This window comes from Giraffa tippelskirchi, chromosome 6, assembly GCF_054371585.1.
Source record: "Giraffa tippelskirchi isolate mGirTip1 chromosome 6, T2T-mGirTip1v1.2.pri, whole genome shotgun sequence".
NCBI lineage: Eukaryota > Metazoa > Chordata > Mammalia > Artiodactyla > Giraffidae > Giraffa > Giraffa tippelskirchi.
The window spans coordinates 143,884,826-143,899,440 of record NC_137280.1 but is presented as its reverse complement, the minus strand read 5'-3'; the positions used below and the strand labels follow the sequence as shown (position 1 = coordinate 143,899,440).

Genomic DNA, 14,615 nt, shown 5'->3' with positions numbered 1-14,615 from the left:
CAGGAAGAGAGAGGACTAGCCTGGGTTAGGATGGAGGCAGGGGCCATTTCCTTTAGGTCCACATCAGGGGTTCCAATATTTGCTCTTTGCAGCCAGCAGCCACTGGAGTAAGACTGTCCAGAAAGTGATGTGGCTGAGTTACATTTGTAAATGATCCCTCTGACTTGGGCAGGCAAATGGCCATCAGGGGAGCAAGAGACCTGGGCGGAGTCACTTGCCAGGTCTAAGCAAGGAATGAGCTGATGGTGCTTGGGGAGAGGTGCTTTGTGTACCCTCATCTTTTGGTTCAGCCCCTCGGAACACCCCATTGACATTCCAAAGGGGCATCCCAATGGTGGGATGTCAGGGCTCAGGAGACTTCTCCTAATCACCTTGACTAAGCCAAGTATGGGCCTCTCAGAGGACAGGAGTTTCCCTCAAATGTCAATCTCAAATATCCTGAGGGAGAAAAAGCATCACTTTTACATTTTCCAAATCATGTATTTTATATATGTGTGTATGTTTGGCATGTGTGTCTGTGTGTATAAAATGATATAATAAAAAGATATCAGAGAAATTTCTCTATTGCTATGCATGGCTTTGGCCTATGCTTTAAGGACTCTGCTATGATTTGGGATATTTAGGAAAAAAAATATAAGAAATGCTGACATAATGGAAAGCATTTGGGCATTAGGGTCAGCCAAACCCCAATTCAAATATAACTTCTGCCATGAACTAGTTGTATAAACACAAGCAAGTTAACCTCTCTGAGTTCAGTTTCCTCTTCTATAAATTAGAGAGGGGGAAAAAAATAGCAGAGAAGGAAACAAGGAGTAGTACATTACACGTCTCCACAGCCCGCCAGGCTTGGGTTCAAATATTCTCCCCAGAACTCAAATTGTGTGATTTGGGGTAAATCATTTCACTTCTCAGAGCCTCTGTTTCTTCCAATGAAAAAGGAGACAGTAAGTTTACAGCCTTGTAGGGTTTATTGTAAACTTCAAATAAAATAATTCCAGTAAAGAGCTTTGCACAGTGCCAGGAACTTTTTAGGTGTCCAGTTAAGTCAGTTTGCCTCTGTCTCGGTTTCCCTCTCTGTAACCAATCAGGTTGGATTGGATGGTCCCTTGGGGCTCTCCTCAAGTTTCTAATTCTAAATTTTGAAAATATATTTATTTTTAATTGGAGGATAATTGCTTTACAATGTTGTGTTGGTTTCTGCCATACGTCAACATGAATCAGCCGTAGGTATACATATGTCCCCTCCCTCTTGAACCTCCCTCCCACCTCCCACCCCATCCCTCCCCTCTAGCTTGTCACAGAGCACTGGTTTGAGCTCCCTGTGTCATACAGTAAATTCCCACTGGCTATCTAGTTTTAAAAATAGGGAACGCTTCACAGATTTGCATGTCATCCTTGTGCAGGGGCCATGCTAATCTTCTCTCTATAGCTCCAATTTAGTATATTTGCTGCCAAAGCGAGCACCTAAATTTATTTTTAAAACTCAGCAAGGGTTCACTTGTCTGGATGCCTGGGCACTTGTCCACTCTCCACCCACTCACCCCTAGTTTTTTCACCACTCTGGTGTGGAGAGTAGGCTGCGAGCAGGGCTGTGTGGAGCTGGTTGTTTTGGAGGTGCCCCAGAGGGAAGGAAACTCTCCTTTCCCTCCCTCTGGGTTTGGAGTCAGAACCTAGTCTCCCCGCCTCTATTTCCAAAACAGTTGCTGGCTGGAGCTGCAGGAACCTTTAGGCTTCAGCTCAGAGAAATCCCTTCCTTCCTTCGAGTTCCAGAACCCCACACCTCCACCCAGCCCCTGGGGCCTGCCCTGGGCCAGCTTCACTGAGCCAGATCCCCTGTTGTCCAGAGAGGCTGGAGAGTGGACCCTGCTCCCTCTTGCTGGGCTTGTGTGTCCGGAGTAGAGATGAGAAGCAAGAGGGGAGCCAACCTGAAGCACAGGGTTCCCCTTCCATCTTTCTCTCCTCTTGCCTTCTCTCTTTCCTGCCTGTCTTTCAGACTCTCATCTGCCTGGAAGACTTGCTCCCACCTGCTTCCTTCCTTTCTTCCTCCTTCCCTCGTCCAAAATATTTGCAGGTTGTAACTTTCTGAATTATTTCAAATCTGCTTTGAGAAATGGGTTTCTCTTCTGGGGTCCCAGATGTGTCCCAGCTCACAAGTAACACTAAGATTAGTTTTACAAGACTCCCATCAAGCAGACAAGGAAAGGAGATGGAGATTCCTGGAGCCTGGGGAATCTAGGACACAGTTTTCCAAAAGTACATCAAACGTGTAAGCTTCCACCACGTTTCCTAATTCTGCCTCCCATCTCTACCACTGACTACATAGCCCATGTTGAGCACAGGAGGCACCAGAAGACAGCAGCTTAATTAAACTGCAGCTTAATTTTTGCTTCCCTCTGCTCCTTTATAGGGATTTCCCTATAGCTCAGATGGTAAGGAATCTGCCTGCAATGTAGGAGACACAGGTTTAATCCTTGGGTCAGGGAGATCCCCTGGAGAAGGAAATGGCAACCCACTCCAGTATTCTTGGATACCATAAAGCTCCTTTATAGGGCTTCCCAGGTGGCGCTAGTGGTAAGAACCCACCTGGCAATCCAGGAGACATGAGTTTGATCTTGGGGTCGGGAAGATCCCTTGGAGGAGAGCATGGCAACCCACTTGAGTATTCTTGCCTGGAGAATCCCGTGGACAGAGGAGCCTGAAGGGCTCCAGTCCATAGGATCGAAGAGTCAGACACAACTGAAGCAACTTAGTATGCATGCCCCTTTATAATTTAGCCAGTGAAGGTGTTGCAGAAACCAGTACTCGAGAAACCAAGCACCACACTTGGAGAGTTGGTGAACTCGGGTTTACTACCAGCGGGCCCAGAGGAGTTAACATTCCAAGCTCTGAGCCCCGAACAAAGGGGTTGCAGAGTTTTTATACATGGCCAGGAATGATTAAGCGGGTTTGCGGGTTTGCAGGAGCCGGGCTATTGCAAAGAACAGGACAAGGGTGAGTGAGGTAAGCTCCAGTTCCTAGTATTGTGAGTCCCACTTTCTGAGACATACATGATCTAGCCTTTGCAAGGAGCAAGCTGAGTTACAGATGCAGAAGGAGAAGGAGGTAAAATTTTAACTTTTCCTGTTCAAAGGTGCTCCCCCTTCTGCCTGGCAGTCTACTCCCAGGTAATCTGCTCTTCAATCATCATTCAAAGGTGAGGCTTCCTCCTGTCCCGCAGTGCAGCTGTGATGCTGGCTGGGACCACCTTAGCTCACCTCTTTCCAGGTTGAAGGAAGGTGCAGAAGAAGCACTAACGGGACAGATGGCAGGGTGGGAGGTGGTGGGGGGTGGTTCCTGTTTCATGGCTGAGATACGGCTAAGCTCCCCTGGACCTGGCAGACATGAATGATGTCTCTTTCTTGGGGGGACCTTCTGTGGGGGTCCTTGGGCGTTCCCAAGTTAAGCCCTCTGACTGTAACAACTGTGAAGCATTCCATCACACTTTCATTTTGCAGGCAAGTCCAGGCTTCTCATTTTCAGATAACCCTGTATGATTATCCCTGCTGGGCCCCTCACTTCCTGTCCTGGTCCCTCTGGCCCAGGCTGGCTCCTACTGCAGAATGTCTGGTACCTTCCGTGTACCAGGGAGGGTGAGAAGGCAGTCTGCTCCCTCCCTGTGCCCCAGAGAGCTCTCTTCCTCCTTCCATGCGGCAGGCAGCTGCTCTCCCAGCCACCAACTTGGCATGCAGTCCTCAGATGCATGTCCACAGCTCTCCCCCTCCCAGCCTCATGGGTGACATTTTTTTTTAATATTTATTTATTTGGTTGTGCCAGGTCTTTGTTGTGGCATGCAGGATCTTTAGTTGCAGTATGTGAACTCTTAGCTGCAGCATGTGGAATCTAGTTCCCTGACCAGAGATCCAACCTGGGCCCCCTGTATTAGAGAACAGTATCTTAGCCACTAGACCACCAGGGAATTCCCAAAGCTTGCCTTTTAAAATCCAAGAGTGCCCAGAGTCATGGAATGAGCTCTCAAAACTGTTTCTTTGGATTTCCCTGGCAGTTCAGTGGTTAAGAATCTGCTTGTCAATGCAGGGGTCATGGGTTTGATCCCTGGTCCAGGAATATTCCCCATACCATGGGGCAGCTAAGCTCCTGCACCACAGCTACTGAGCACGAACTCTAGAGCCACAACTCCTGAGCCTGCTCCGCAACAAGAGAAGCTATCACAATGAGAAGCCTGTGAACTGCAACTAGAGAGTAGTCCCTGCTTGCTGTAACTACAGAAAGCCTGTACATAGCAATGAAGACCCAGTGCAGCCAAAAATAAGTAAATAAATTAAAAAAAAGAAAAAGAACTTTAAAAACAAAACAACAAAAAAAGCTTCTCCTTTGTTAGTTCTTCACTTTGGCCTGACCCCTTGATTGAGCATGCAATATGTCCTCTCATATGTCCTGGTGCCCAGATGAAAATATGGATTTTTAACACTCTTTCTATCACCCACTAAGTCTTTCTTTGCATCCTCTCCAAAGGACTAGATCCTCAGAGCTAACTTGCGCCCTTGTCGAGTCCCTTTCCTCACATCGGACCGCAGGCCTTTCTTGCACCCCAGCACATGCTCTGTCCCAGGGTGTCTGGCACCATAGTCCTGTCTGGGGGCCTCCAAGGTTTCCAAATTGCACAAAATTTTGTAAGAATGGGTGTGCACTGCCACAGATGACAGTGCTCTTTATTGGAAAGGGATATTAGGAAGAGGAATGGAGACATGAAAGATATACTGTCAGCAAACTGAAACTCTTTTTCTTTACTTAATTAGGATTACGGAAATTGAAAAGATAATAACTTTGTTACTATATGTTATTTAAGGCAGTGTCTGGTACTAAATCATCTCTCCCTGGCCAGGGACGCTACTGTGACATTTCTTCTCTGAGGTCCAGAGAAGGAAAGTGACTGGTGCAAAGTCACCAGCTTGGTGAGCCACGGAGGTGGAACTAGACCAGCTCCCCAAGTCCCAGCACCATCTCCACTCCTCCTCCTGGCAGAGGAGGCCTGGTCTTCTCTCATCCTCATGTGTTCCCAGGGTTAAAGATTTGGAGGGGCAAGGAAGAGGGGCAGAGTCAGCCTGTTTCCAGAGCCAGCGCAGTGGTCTGGACAGGCTCCCAGGCCCCAGGCAAAGCAGGATGTGAAGGGAGACTGAGGGCCCAGGAGGCAAGTGTGAGCCTTGAGGGTGAGACCTGAGCAGTGTTTCACCTTTACTGCCTTCCCTATGGCTGCAGGAAGCCCTCTCATGCTTGAAGGCTCTGATGAAGTGGTCGAAGGTTATGTGGGAACAGAGATGCCAGCAAGGCCTTGCATCTGTTAAGAGAGGGCAGAGTGGAGTCTAAGAGTCTCAGTCAGCATCAGAGGTGAAGGGGCCTTAGAAATCATCTAGTCTGTGCGTGTGTTAAGTTGCTTCAGTTGTGTCCAACTCTTATGACCTCCCCACCATGGACTGTAGCCTGTCAGACTCCTCTGTCCAAGGGATTCTCCAGGGAAGTACTGGAGTGGGTTGCCGTGCCTTCCTCCAGGGAATTGTCCTGACCAGGGATCAAACCCACATCTCTGGTTTCTCCTGCCTTGGCTGGTGGGTTATTTACCACTAGCGCCACCTGGGAATCCCAAGTTGCAGTCAAATGGGTCCCTGGACCGCCAGCTTCAGCATTCCTCAAAATACCTCAAATCCTCCAGCCCCAAGGCAGACCTACTGAACCACAAACTCTGGGGGTTGGGCCCAGAAATCTGGGTTTAGACAATCCCTCCAGTTGAGTCTGATGCACGCTCGAGTATGGAAACCAACCCCTTATTTCTTGTAGATTGTTTAAAATTTTTATTTTTGGCTGTGCAAAGTCTTCATTGCTGAGTGCGGACTTTCTCTAGTTGTGCCTTTTGAAGTGTGGCCCTTTTGAGAAAAGACCCTGGGACCCAGGACAATTTTATTGCAGAGGGATGCACTGAGCTCTGGGTCTTCTTCAGTGCCTAAAGCATGAAGGCCTAACAATAGATGGAGGTTGCTGGGTTACACAGGAAGCAGCCAGACTCTTCTGGCTGCTGGTCCCCCAGGGTGTCTGGGAAGGTCACCTCCTTGGTACACAGGCTTCGCATTTTCTGGCTTATCATGTTTTCGAACATGGGATCTAGGGTGTGCCAGCTTCAGTAGTTGTGGCCCACAAGCTTAGTTACCCTATGGCATGTAGAGTCTTCCTAGACCAAGGATTGAACCCATGTCCCCTGCTTTGGCAGGTGAACTCTTAACCACAGGACCACCAGGGAAGTCCTCCAATCCCTTATGTTTCAGGGCGTAGAAACTGAGGCCCAGAGAGGGAAAAGGGCTTACCTAAATTCACAAAGCCAGTTACCACTTCAGAGCCCATCCTAGAGGCAGGAAGTCTTGCTTAGAATATTCTCCCTCCTGGTTTCATTCCTAGGAGAGAGGCTATTGGTTGCAAAGTGACTGAGTCAGTTTGCTGAGAGATCTTGAACAAGTGGCTTATTTCTGCCCCGGGCCTTTGTTTTGGCATCTTCCCGAAGAGGGGCTGGGGTAGATAATCTCTGGTCATGTAACACTCTGGTCTCTGGTGTGATCATGTCACCACTGCTCCAGCCTTGAGAACATGGCGTGAAATGAAGACTTTTTGAGACTTGCAAAGTGTACCCCGAAATTACATCCCACACTTCTTATCCAGAAATCTCTTATAGGATATGTGCCACCAAAATGAGAGAGTGAAAAAAAATAAAATAAAAGGAAGGCATGGATTTGTAAAGCAGGAGATAAAACACAGGAGAGAGGCAAAGAGAATCACTATGATGGTTATAAAGAAAAATCCTGGGCTGTAAAGTGTGTATACAGTTGGAACAGGAGGAAGGAGGGCTCTGGGACTTATGTCTTCGGGAAAATAAATGGGAGAGGTAAATTATCTGATAAATTTGATAATGTACAAATTAGTGATATAGAAAACTAAGCAAATAAAATTATTAATATCTCCAGTAAGAAAAGTGTATATAACAAAGGAAGTATAATTATAGTATAATGCTTAACTTAGCAGTAAATAATACTTATAATACTTCAAAGAGTGAATTTTGGTTTAGTCAAAAATTATGTTTAAATAGCATGAGGGAGAAAACAGGGTCCTTGAGTGACGCAAGAGGGCTGAATCCTCATCTGTCATAATAGGAATTCAAAAGGCAATGTCTGAAATTGATGGGACCTGCCTGGTGGTTCAGTGATTGGGACTCTGAGCTTTCACTGCAAGGGGCACAGGTTCAATCCCTGGTGAGGGAACTAGAATCCTGCATGCTGTACAGCACAGTTAAAAAAAAAAAAGAAAGAAAACAACAAACAACTTTAAAATGGATAAAAAGAAGCTACGTAAGCATATTATCTTTTAGTGTCAATAAATTCCAGAAGAAATAGCCAAGAGTTTAGGGGAGGGGAGAGGGTTGATGTGGAAGATGGGTGGGGTTGAAGATCACGCATGGTTTTTCATTATAAGCTTTATGTTATTATTTGACTTTATAACAATGTGAGTATATCATTTTTATTATTCTTTAAATGAAAAAACAAAAAAACCAGTGTAACCTGGAGCAAAGCACACGAGCTCTGGATCTTCATGGCCTCATTCAAATCCCAGCCCTGCCACGCTAATTGCCTGCTTTAGTCACCTTGTGAACTTCTCTGAGCTCCCTTTCCTCCTCATATCTATTTGGTTAGGATGCTGTGAGATTAAGTAACATGTGGAAAGCTCTTGGCCCAGGCCTGGTACACAGGGAGCCCTGGGCAGAAGAGTTGTGCCTATCGCCTGCCAGTGCTGCTCAGGCTTGGGGCACCGACACTCAGAACTGATGCCTCACTTCTCACCTGCTAATGTGCTGCCCCGAATCCTATAGCATAGTTGCAAATCACCACCAGCAGTCTGAAGTATTTCTGCCCTTGTAACTTTCCATTCAGGCCACATATTTGAATGAAACCATGGATCGATTCTCTCCATCCACAGCTCCTCCCCATCAGCAGTCACTGGGCTCAGTCCTGCCACTCCAGAGCACGAGGATGTGAGGATGAGGGCCTCCCTGATCCAGAACCCATCCAAAGTGTTTCTGAGTCCATGACTCGGCTCATCCAGAGATGTCCAGGTGTGAGAACACTGTCCAGCCACTTGCGTGTGATGTGAGAGAGGGAGGAGCAGAAGTATAACCGTGTCTCTCCCAGGGGTCCTCTCTTCCTCTGGACGACTGATCTCCCGTTAGCTCCGTGGTCAGACTCACCTACTCACAGCTCTCTTACCTCCCACAGGTGACCACCATGATCCCCTGGGTGCTCCTGGCCTGTGCCCTTCCTTGTGCGGCTGACCCGCTGCTGGGTGCCTTTGCCCGCAGAGACTTCCAGAAAGGCTCCCCTCAACTTATCTGCAGCCTGCCTGGCCCCCAGGGTCCACCCGGCCCCCCAGGAGCTCCAGGGCCCTCAGGAATGGTGGGAAGAATGGGCTTTCCAGGCAGAGATGGCCAGGATGGCCAGGACGGGGACCGAGGGGAGAGCGGAGAGGAAGGTAAGAAGCCTAGTGCTTGTCCCTCCTGTTCCCACCTGTTGATAACATCTGACTCAAAAGGGGTTTGCACAGTTATGAAAACTAATATATATGAATCTTATTTCCTTATAAACCAAACTAATGTCTCTTTAAAAAACAGTAGGAATTACCCGGCAGTCCAGTGTTTAGGACATTCCACTTTAGGGGGCACAAGTTCAATCCCTGGTTGGGGAACTAAGATCCCATACATTGTACAGCACAGCCAAAAAAAATTTTTTTTTAATTTTAAAAAATATGGTGTATTCTCTGGAAAGGAACAGTGAGCCTCAAATTTTCTGTTCCTGCCCCAGCTGCACTGTTGATTTGCTCAGTGGCTTTTAGCAAGTCTCCTGAAATAGTACTCAGAACTCTCTAGGTTGCAGGAGACAGAAACCCAATTTAAATAAATAAATAAAAATTTAAAAAGAAACCCAATTTATAGCCCCAAATGGAATTTACTGGCTCATACAACTAGAAAGTCCGAGAGCCAAGCTTCAGGAATAGCTGCATCCAGGAGCTCAAATATTGTCAAGGCTTTGCTTCTCTGTATATTGGCTTGGTTCTCACAAAGATTGGAATTTATGAAATGCCCACTGGTGGGCTCAAACCTACCTCCTGGCTTGATCCATAGAGCAGGTCTCAGGATGACTGATTCTTCTTGATCACATATTCATTCTGAACCAATCGCTTTGACCACAGAGGTGAGGTACCACCATTTGCCAGGACTGGGTCAAGTGCCCAGCCCTGGGTGTGAGTGTGCGTTGTGTGTGTGGTGAGGGCAGTTGATCACTGTGATTGACAGCCTCACTAGGAACACATTAATTAGTGAACAGCAGTTTTCCAAAGGAAGGGGTGCCAGGCAGACAACAGACAAACAGGAAACTGTCCACTTCACCTCAGCATCCTCCTGTTATCCTCCATTAATCACTATTAACTGGTTAAATGAATATCTTTCCTGGTCTCTTTCTGTGTATTTACATATATGTATTCTAATACCAAACATTACCAAGTACTTAGCATAAGCAATCTGTTCCTGAAAACTAGATGTTCAGTGAGAAAATGCTATTTGGGAATTTATTTCCCAATTATTTAAAATAGGAAAAACTTAAATGCATTACACATTAACCCAAAACTCCAAATCACAAAAAAAATGCCTGCATATATACATATGAGAAGCAAAGCACCTTGTTAGGATGTAAAATATCTGCAGCATTACTTGCTGACCACCCAGTTCATAGGGTGGTTAACGGACCCTAGCTTTGTATGCAGTGATGCTAAGACACTGCTTACACCTGGCAACCTCCAGCAACAGGCTCCTTAATTGACATCCAGCATGTTTCCCTGATGGCTCAGCGGGTAAGAATACACTGGCAATGCAGGAGACACAGGAGACCCAGATTCAACCCCTGGATCGGGAAGATCCCCTAGAGGAGGTTCTGGGAACCCACTCTAGTATTCTTGCCTGGAGAATCCCCATGGACAGAGGAGCCTGGCAGGCTATAGTCCAAAGGGTCGCAAAGAGTCGGACACGACTAAGCATAAACATGCTTTCCAAAACATCTGCCCCTCCCCCAGCTCTGCCAGCCTGCCAACTGTTTCAATTAACCATTGTGTTTGGATATGACGCCAGTTACTCATACGTTTTGTTTAAAATGTAAAATGTTGTATTGAGTTTGGGGGACATAAATACAAATATTTTTATACAATCATCAGCCAAAAATACTGTGTTGAGAGAAATGCACATTATTAGAATATGGAAATTAAAAACCCAGCGGTGTTCTGCAGGCACACATTACCATGGAAATGTTCTGCAGGATACACCAAGTATATACATCTAATGAATGGTTACTAGGTGCCAGGCACTCAAATGTGCAAAGTAATGGGCACTGTGGTTTCCTTTGAACAAAAAAGAGTTTCTGCCACCTTCTTTTTCCACTTAACAGTATATTTTAGAGAAGTTTTCATATGGTGCGTGTAAATCTGTATCATTTTCTTTAAAACTCCTGTAGAGAATTGCATATAAGGGATGGACCATAATTTTTCTCATCATCTCCCTTTGGATAAGCATTTAATTGTTCCTAGTTTTTGTTATTGTAAGCAATGCTGCTGTAAAAACCCTTGCCCACATGGGCAGGGATCTTGGGCACTGGTCAAGGATTTCACTAAGGTCAATGCTTTGAAGTCAAGAGGCTTCTTATAATTCTTGTCTCAACCCATTATTAGCACAGCTGGGGAAGTGCTGACCTGGCAGACAAACTAGACTCTTCCTTCAAAGGTAGGACAGGGAAGGGCATGAATTGTGACAAGTTATCTTTACCCCAATCCACATGATTCTGGAAGGTGCATATTACCATTCCCATTTTTCCAGATAAGATGGGAGAAATGCCCCTGGTATTACCATCATGATTTGCATCCATTTCTGTGTGACTGCACAGACTGTGTTCTTTCCTTTACCCAAAGCCTTGTGTTCCAAGGATGGAAAGCCAAAGCCAGCCCTCTGCCTAGTTCTCTGCCGTCCCCTCCATAACACCAGCTGTTCTGTTTTCCAGGTTCACCTGGCCGGACAGGTAATCGGGGGAAGCCAGGCCCAAAGGGCAAAGCCGGGACCATTGGGCGGGCCGGCCCACGTGGCCCCAAAGGGGTCAGCGGTGCCCCAGGCAAGCACGGGACACCCGGCAAGAAGGGACCCAAGGGCAAGAAGGGGGAGCCAGGCCTCCCGGGGCCCTGCAGCTGCGGCAGCAGCCACGCCAAGTCAGCCTTCTCCGTGGCAGTGACCAAGAGCTACCCGCGGGAGCGGCTGCCCATCAAATTCGACAAGATACTGATGAATGAGGGCGGACACTACAACGCTTCCAGTGGCAAGTTCGTCTGCGGCGTGCCAGGCATCTACTACTTCACCTACGACATCACGCTGGCCAACAAGCACCTGGCCATCGGCCTGGTGCACAACGGCCAGTATCGCATCCGGACCTTCGACGCCAACACAGGCAACCACGACGTGGCCTCGGGCTCCACCATCCTGGCACTCAGGCAGGGGGACGAGGTCTGGCTGCAGATCTTCTACTCTGAGCAGAATGGGCTCTTCTACGACCCATACTGGACCGACAGCCTCTTCACGGGCTTCCTCATCTACGCTGACCAGGACAGCCCCAGTGAGGTGTAGTCGGGCCAGTGCTGGGTCTCCCAGCAGCTCCTAGACTTGGGCTTCCAGCACAAGACCCCTAAACTGTTGGGGGCTGGAAGTTGGGAGCATCTAACCTCAGGCCAACTTCCTCCACCCCTTTTCCCTCCATCATTAAATCCAAGCGTTTTTATTCATCCTTCCATCTATCCATTTGCTAATTTTCTTAATAGGCACAATGTGAAGGGCACTGCGCTATACTCCAGAAGGTACCTCAGTGAACAAGACAGAGAAAGGTTCTCTCCTCATGGGGCTTACATTCTAATGGGAGAAACAATTTACAAACAAAACAACAAATAGTGTAAGTATTGTACCAGGATGGAAAGGCACGTGCCGCGATGGAGAATCATAGAAGAACAGGAGACAGGGAAGTGGGTGAAGTTGATTTTTTTAGATATTGTCTTTTGGTGTTTATTTACATAAAATCTGGGCTTCCCTGGTGGCTCTGCCTGCAAAGCAGGGGACCCAGGTTTGATCCGTAGATCAGGAAGATCCCCTGGAGGAGAGTATGGCAACCCACTCCAGTATTCTTGCCTGGAGAATCCCATGGGCAGAAGAGCCTGGCAGACTACAGTCCATGGGGTTACAAAGAATCGGACATGACTGAAGCAACTTAGCATGCACGTAATGTCTACAAATCTTAAATGGACAGCTCAGTGAATTTTCATGTATTCGCACACCTTGTCACCTTCGTGTAGATCAAGTACAGAATATCACCAGCTCCCCAACTCCTCAAGGCTCTCTGAAGTTCCCTCCACATCAGTACAGAAAGAGGTTAATGTTTAAGCTGGGCCCCGAAGCTCGAGCTATAGCAAGACAAAAGTGGGGAGGGGCGTCCTGGCAGAAGGAGCAGCCCCGATGCAGGAAAGAGCTTGGCCTATCCGAGGAACCAGCTGAAGGCCAGAGGGATGAGTAAGTGAGAAAGGAAACAAGGACAAGAGATGCGAGGCCGGAAGTTTATTCAGAACCTCACAGGCCATGGCAAAGAGTTCATTCTGCTCGAGAAAGCAAGAGTGAGCATGACGGTCAGATAGGGGTGACCCTGAATCTGTTCCAGGCATGAGTCAAGTCAACGTCATATTTAAGTGCTTCATTGTCAGTTACAAATCACCCACAGGCCCACTGCTCCCTTAGTGGGGTACACGGGGTACGCCAGCCTGCCTGAGAACCACCGGGCACACGTGAGGAGCCTATAGACGAATCTTGCCCCGGCGCAGGGGTTTCCAGCGTGCAGGGATCTGAGGGGCTGGTGCTGAGAAGGCCCTCTTCCCTCCCAGGTCGATCACTGGAGAGGACTTTCTGATGGAGCCCCAGTGCTAGCAGACTGTGCTGACTGACTTCTGGCTGGAAGAGTGGGACCAGGGGGGCCCTCGGGGACAGGAAACACTGCCTGGAGTAGTCCTGGAAGGAGTGGACCCATCCATAAACAAAATGGAGTTTGCTTAAAATAATTCCATTCTCTTTGATGTATAAAACCTATGAGGTGGGGAGGGTTTGGGGCCCAAGCAGATTAGTATGTGGTTGGGACCCTCCCCAGCTCCCTGTAAAATAGGGCCAGCTTCTGAGCTCAGAAAGCATCTTTGTCTATGAACAATTCTTTTGTCTCTTTCTTTCTTTTACTCTTTTTAAAAGAGCATCTTTAGCCACTTCCTCTCCCTTTCCTTAGGGGTGCAGATATCTGAAGGCAGGCGACAACCCTGTGAAGCCTGGGTAATAAATCCAGCCAGATAAAGATGGGCAGGGCCGCGAAGGTCCATAGTTGCCACTTCCGGGCCTGACCTAAACCCATGTCCCATTAACAGCCTGCCAGGGAAGCCCCAGAAAGGACAGTGGGGATGATGGGGAACACTCAGCACTCTTTGTGGGGGTGGGGCAGAGGCACACAGAGGCCCTATAGGACCAAAGGGCCAGGGTCTTGTCTTCCTTGGATGTAGCCTAGGGCTGCTGGAAAGGGTGATATAGCATTGCTGGGTTTGTGGCAGGTGGACAGAAGCAGGTGACACAGTTGAGGGGTCTCTGATAGCAAGGATGAGGGCTGATGTACCCCTAACACTTCTGAGGGTGCCTGCCTCCTAGGTGCTGTGAGGACTTGGAGTCCTCCTGATGCAGGATGCAGGCCCAGTTGAGGAAGGTGTTCCAAGGAGGTGGCCTTCCCAGACATCCTGGGGCACCAGGCCCTCCTCCGAGTCTGGCTGCTTCCTGTGGGACTCAGCAAACAGCACCTGTCTTTAGCCCTTTATGCTTTAGGCACTGAGGAAGACCCAGAACTCAGTGCAGTTCAGTTCAGTTACTCAGTCGTGTCCGACTCTTTGCGACCCCATGGATTGCAGCACGCCAGGCCGCCTGTCCATCACCAACTCCTGGAACTTACTCAAACTCATGTCCACTGAGTTGGTGATGCCATCCAACCATCTCATCCTCTGTCGTCCCCTTCTCCTCCCGCCTTCAATCTTTCCCAGCATCAGGGGTTTTTCCAGTGAGTCAGTTCTTCACATCAGGTGGCTAAAGTATTGGAGTTTCAGCTTCAGCATCAGTCCTTCCAATGAATATTCAGGACTGATTTCCTTTAGGATTGACTGGTTAGATCTCCTTGCAGTCCAAGGGACTCTCAAGAGTCTTCTCTAACACCACAGTTCAAAAGCATCAATTCTCCGGTGCTCAGCTTTCTTTATAGTCCAACTCTCACATCCATACATGACTACTGGAAAAACCATAGTTTTGACTAGGTGGACCTTTGTGGGCACAGTAATGCCTCTGCTTTTTAATATGCTCATAACTTTTCTTCCAAGGAGAAAGCATCTTTTAATTTCAAGGCTCCAGTCACCCTCTGCAGTGATTTTGGAGCCCAAAAAATAAA

At 47.8% G+C, this 14,615-nt stretch overlaps 1 protein-coding gene and 1 non-coding gene across 5 annotated transcripts in view; one reads left to right on the top strand and one right to left on the bottom strand.

Annotated features, from left to right (window-relative positions):
* The window catches only part of C1QTNF2 (C1q and TNF related 2), a 53,694-nt gene extending 41,789 nt beyond the window's left edge, over positions 1–11,905 (top strand). For 2 of the 4 annotated variants that reach the window (XM_081500601.1, XM_081500603.1), the window contains 2 exons: positions 8,307–8,559; positions 11,127–11,905. In XM_081500601.1, coding sequence (XP_081356727.1) covers positions 8,316–8,559; positions 11,127–11,740 — 858 coding nt within the window. In that variant the 5' untranslated portion in view covers positions 8,307–8,315 and the 3' untranslated portion in view covers positions 11,741–11,905. Of the gene's footprint in view, positions 1–7,244; positions 7,386–8,010; positions 8,147–8,306; positions 8,560–11,126 lie in introns of those variants that run through there. The other 2 variants (XM_081500602.1, XM_081500604.1) reach the window with 2 other exon arrangements.
* LOC145511765 (U6 spliceosomal RNA) lies at positions 1,359–1,460 on the bottom strand. The gene has a single exon (XR_014058146.1). It is a non-coding gene; the product is annotated as a U6 spliceosomal RNA (small nuclear RNA).
* Positions 11,906–14,615: the final 2,710 nt, after the last annotated feature.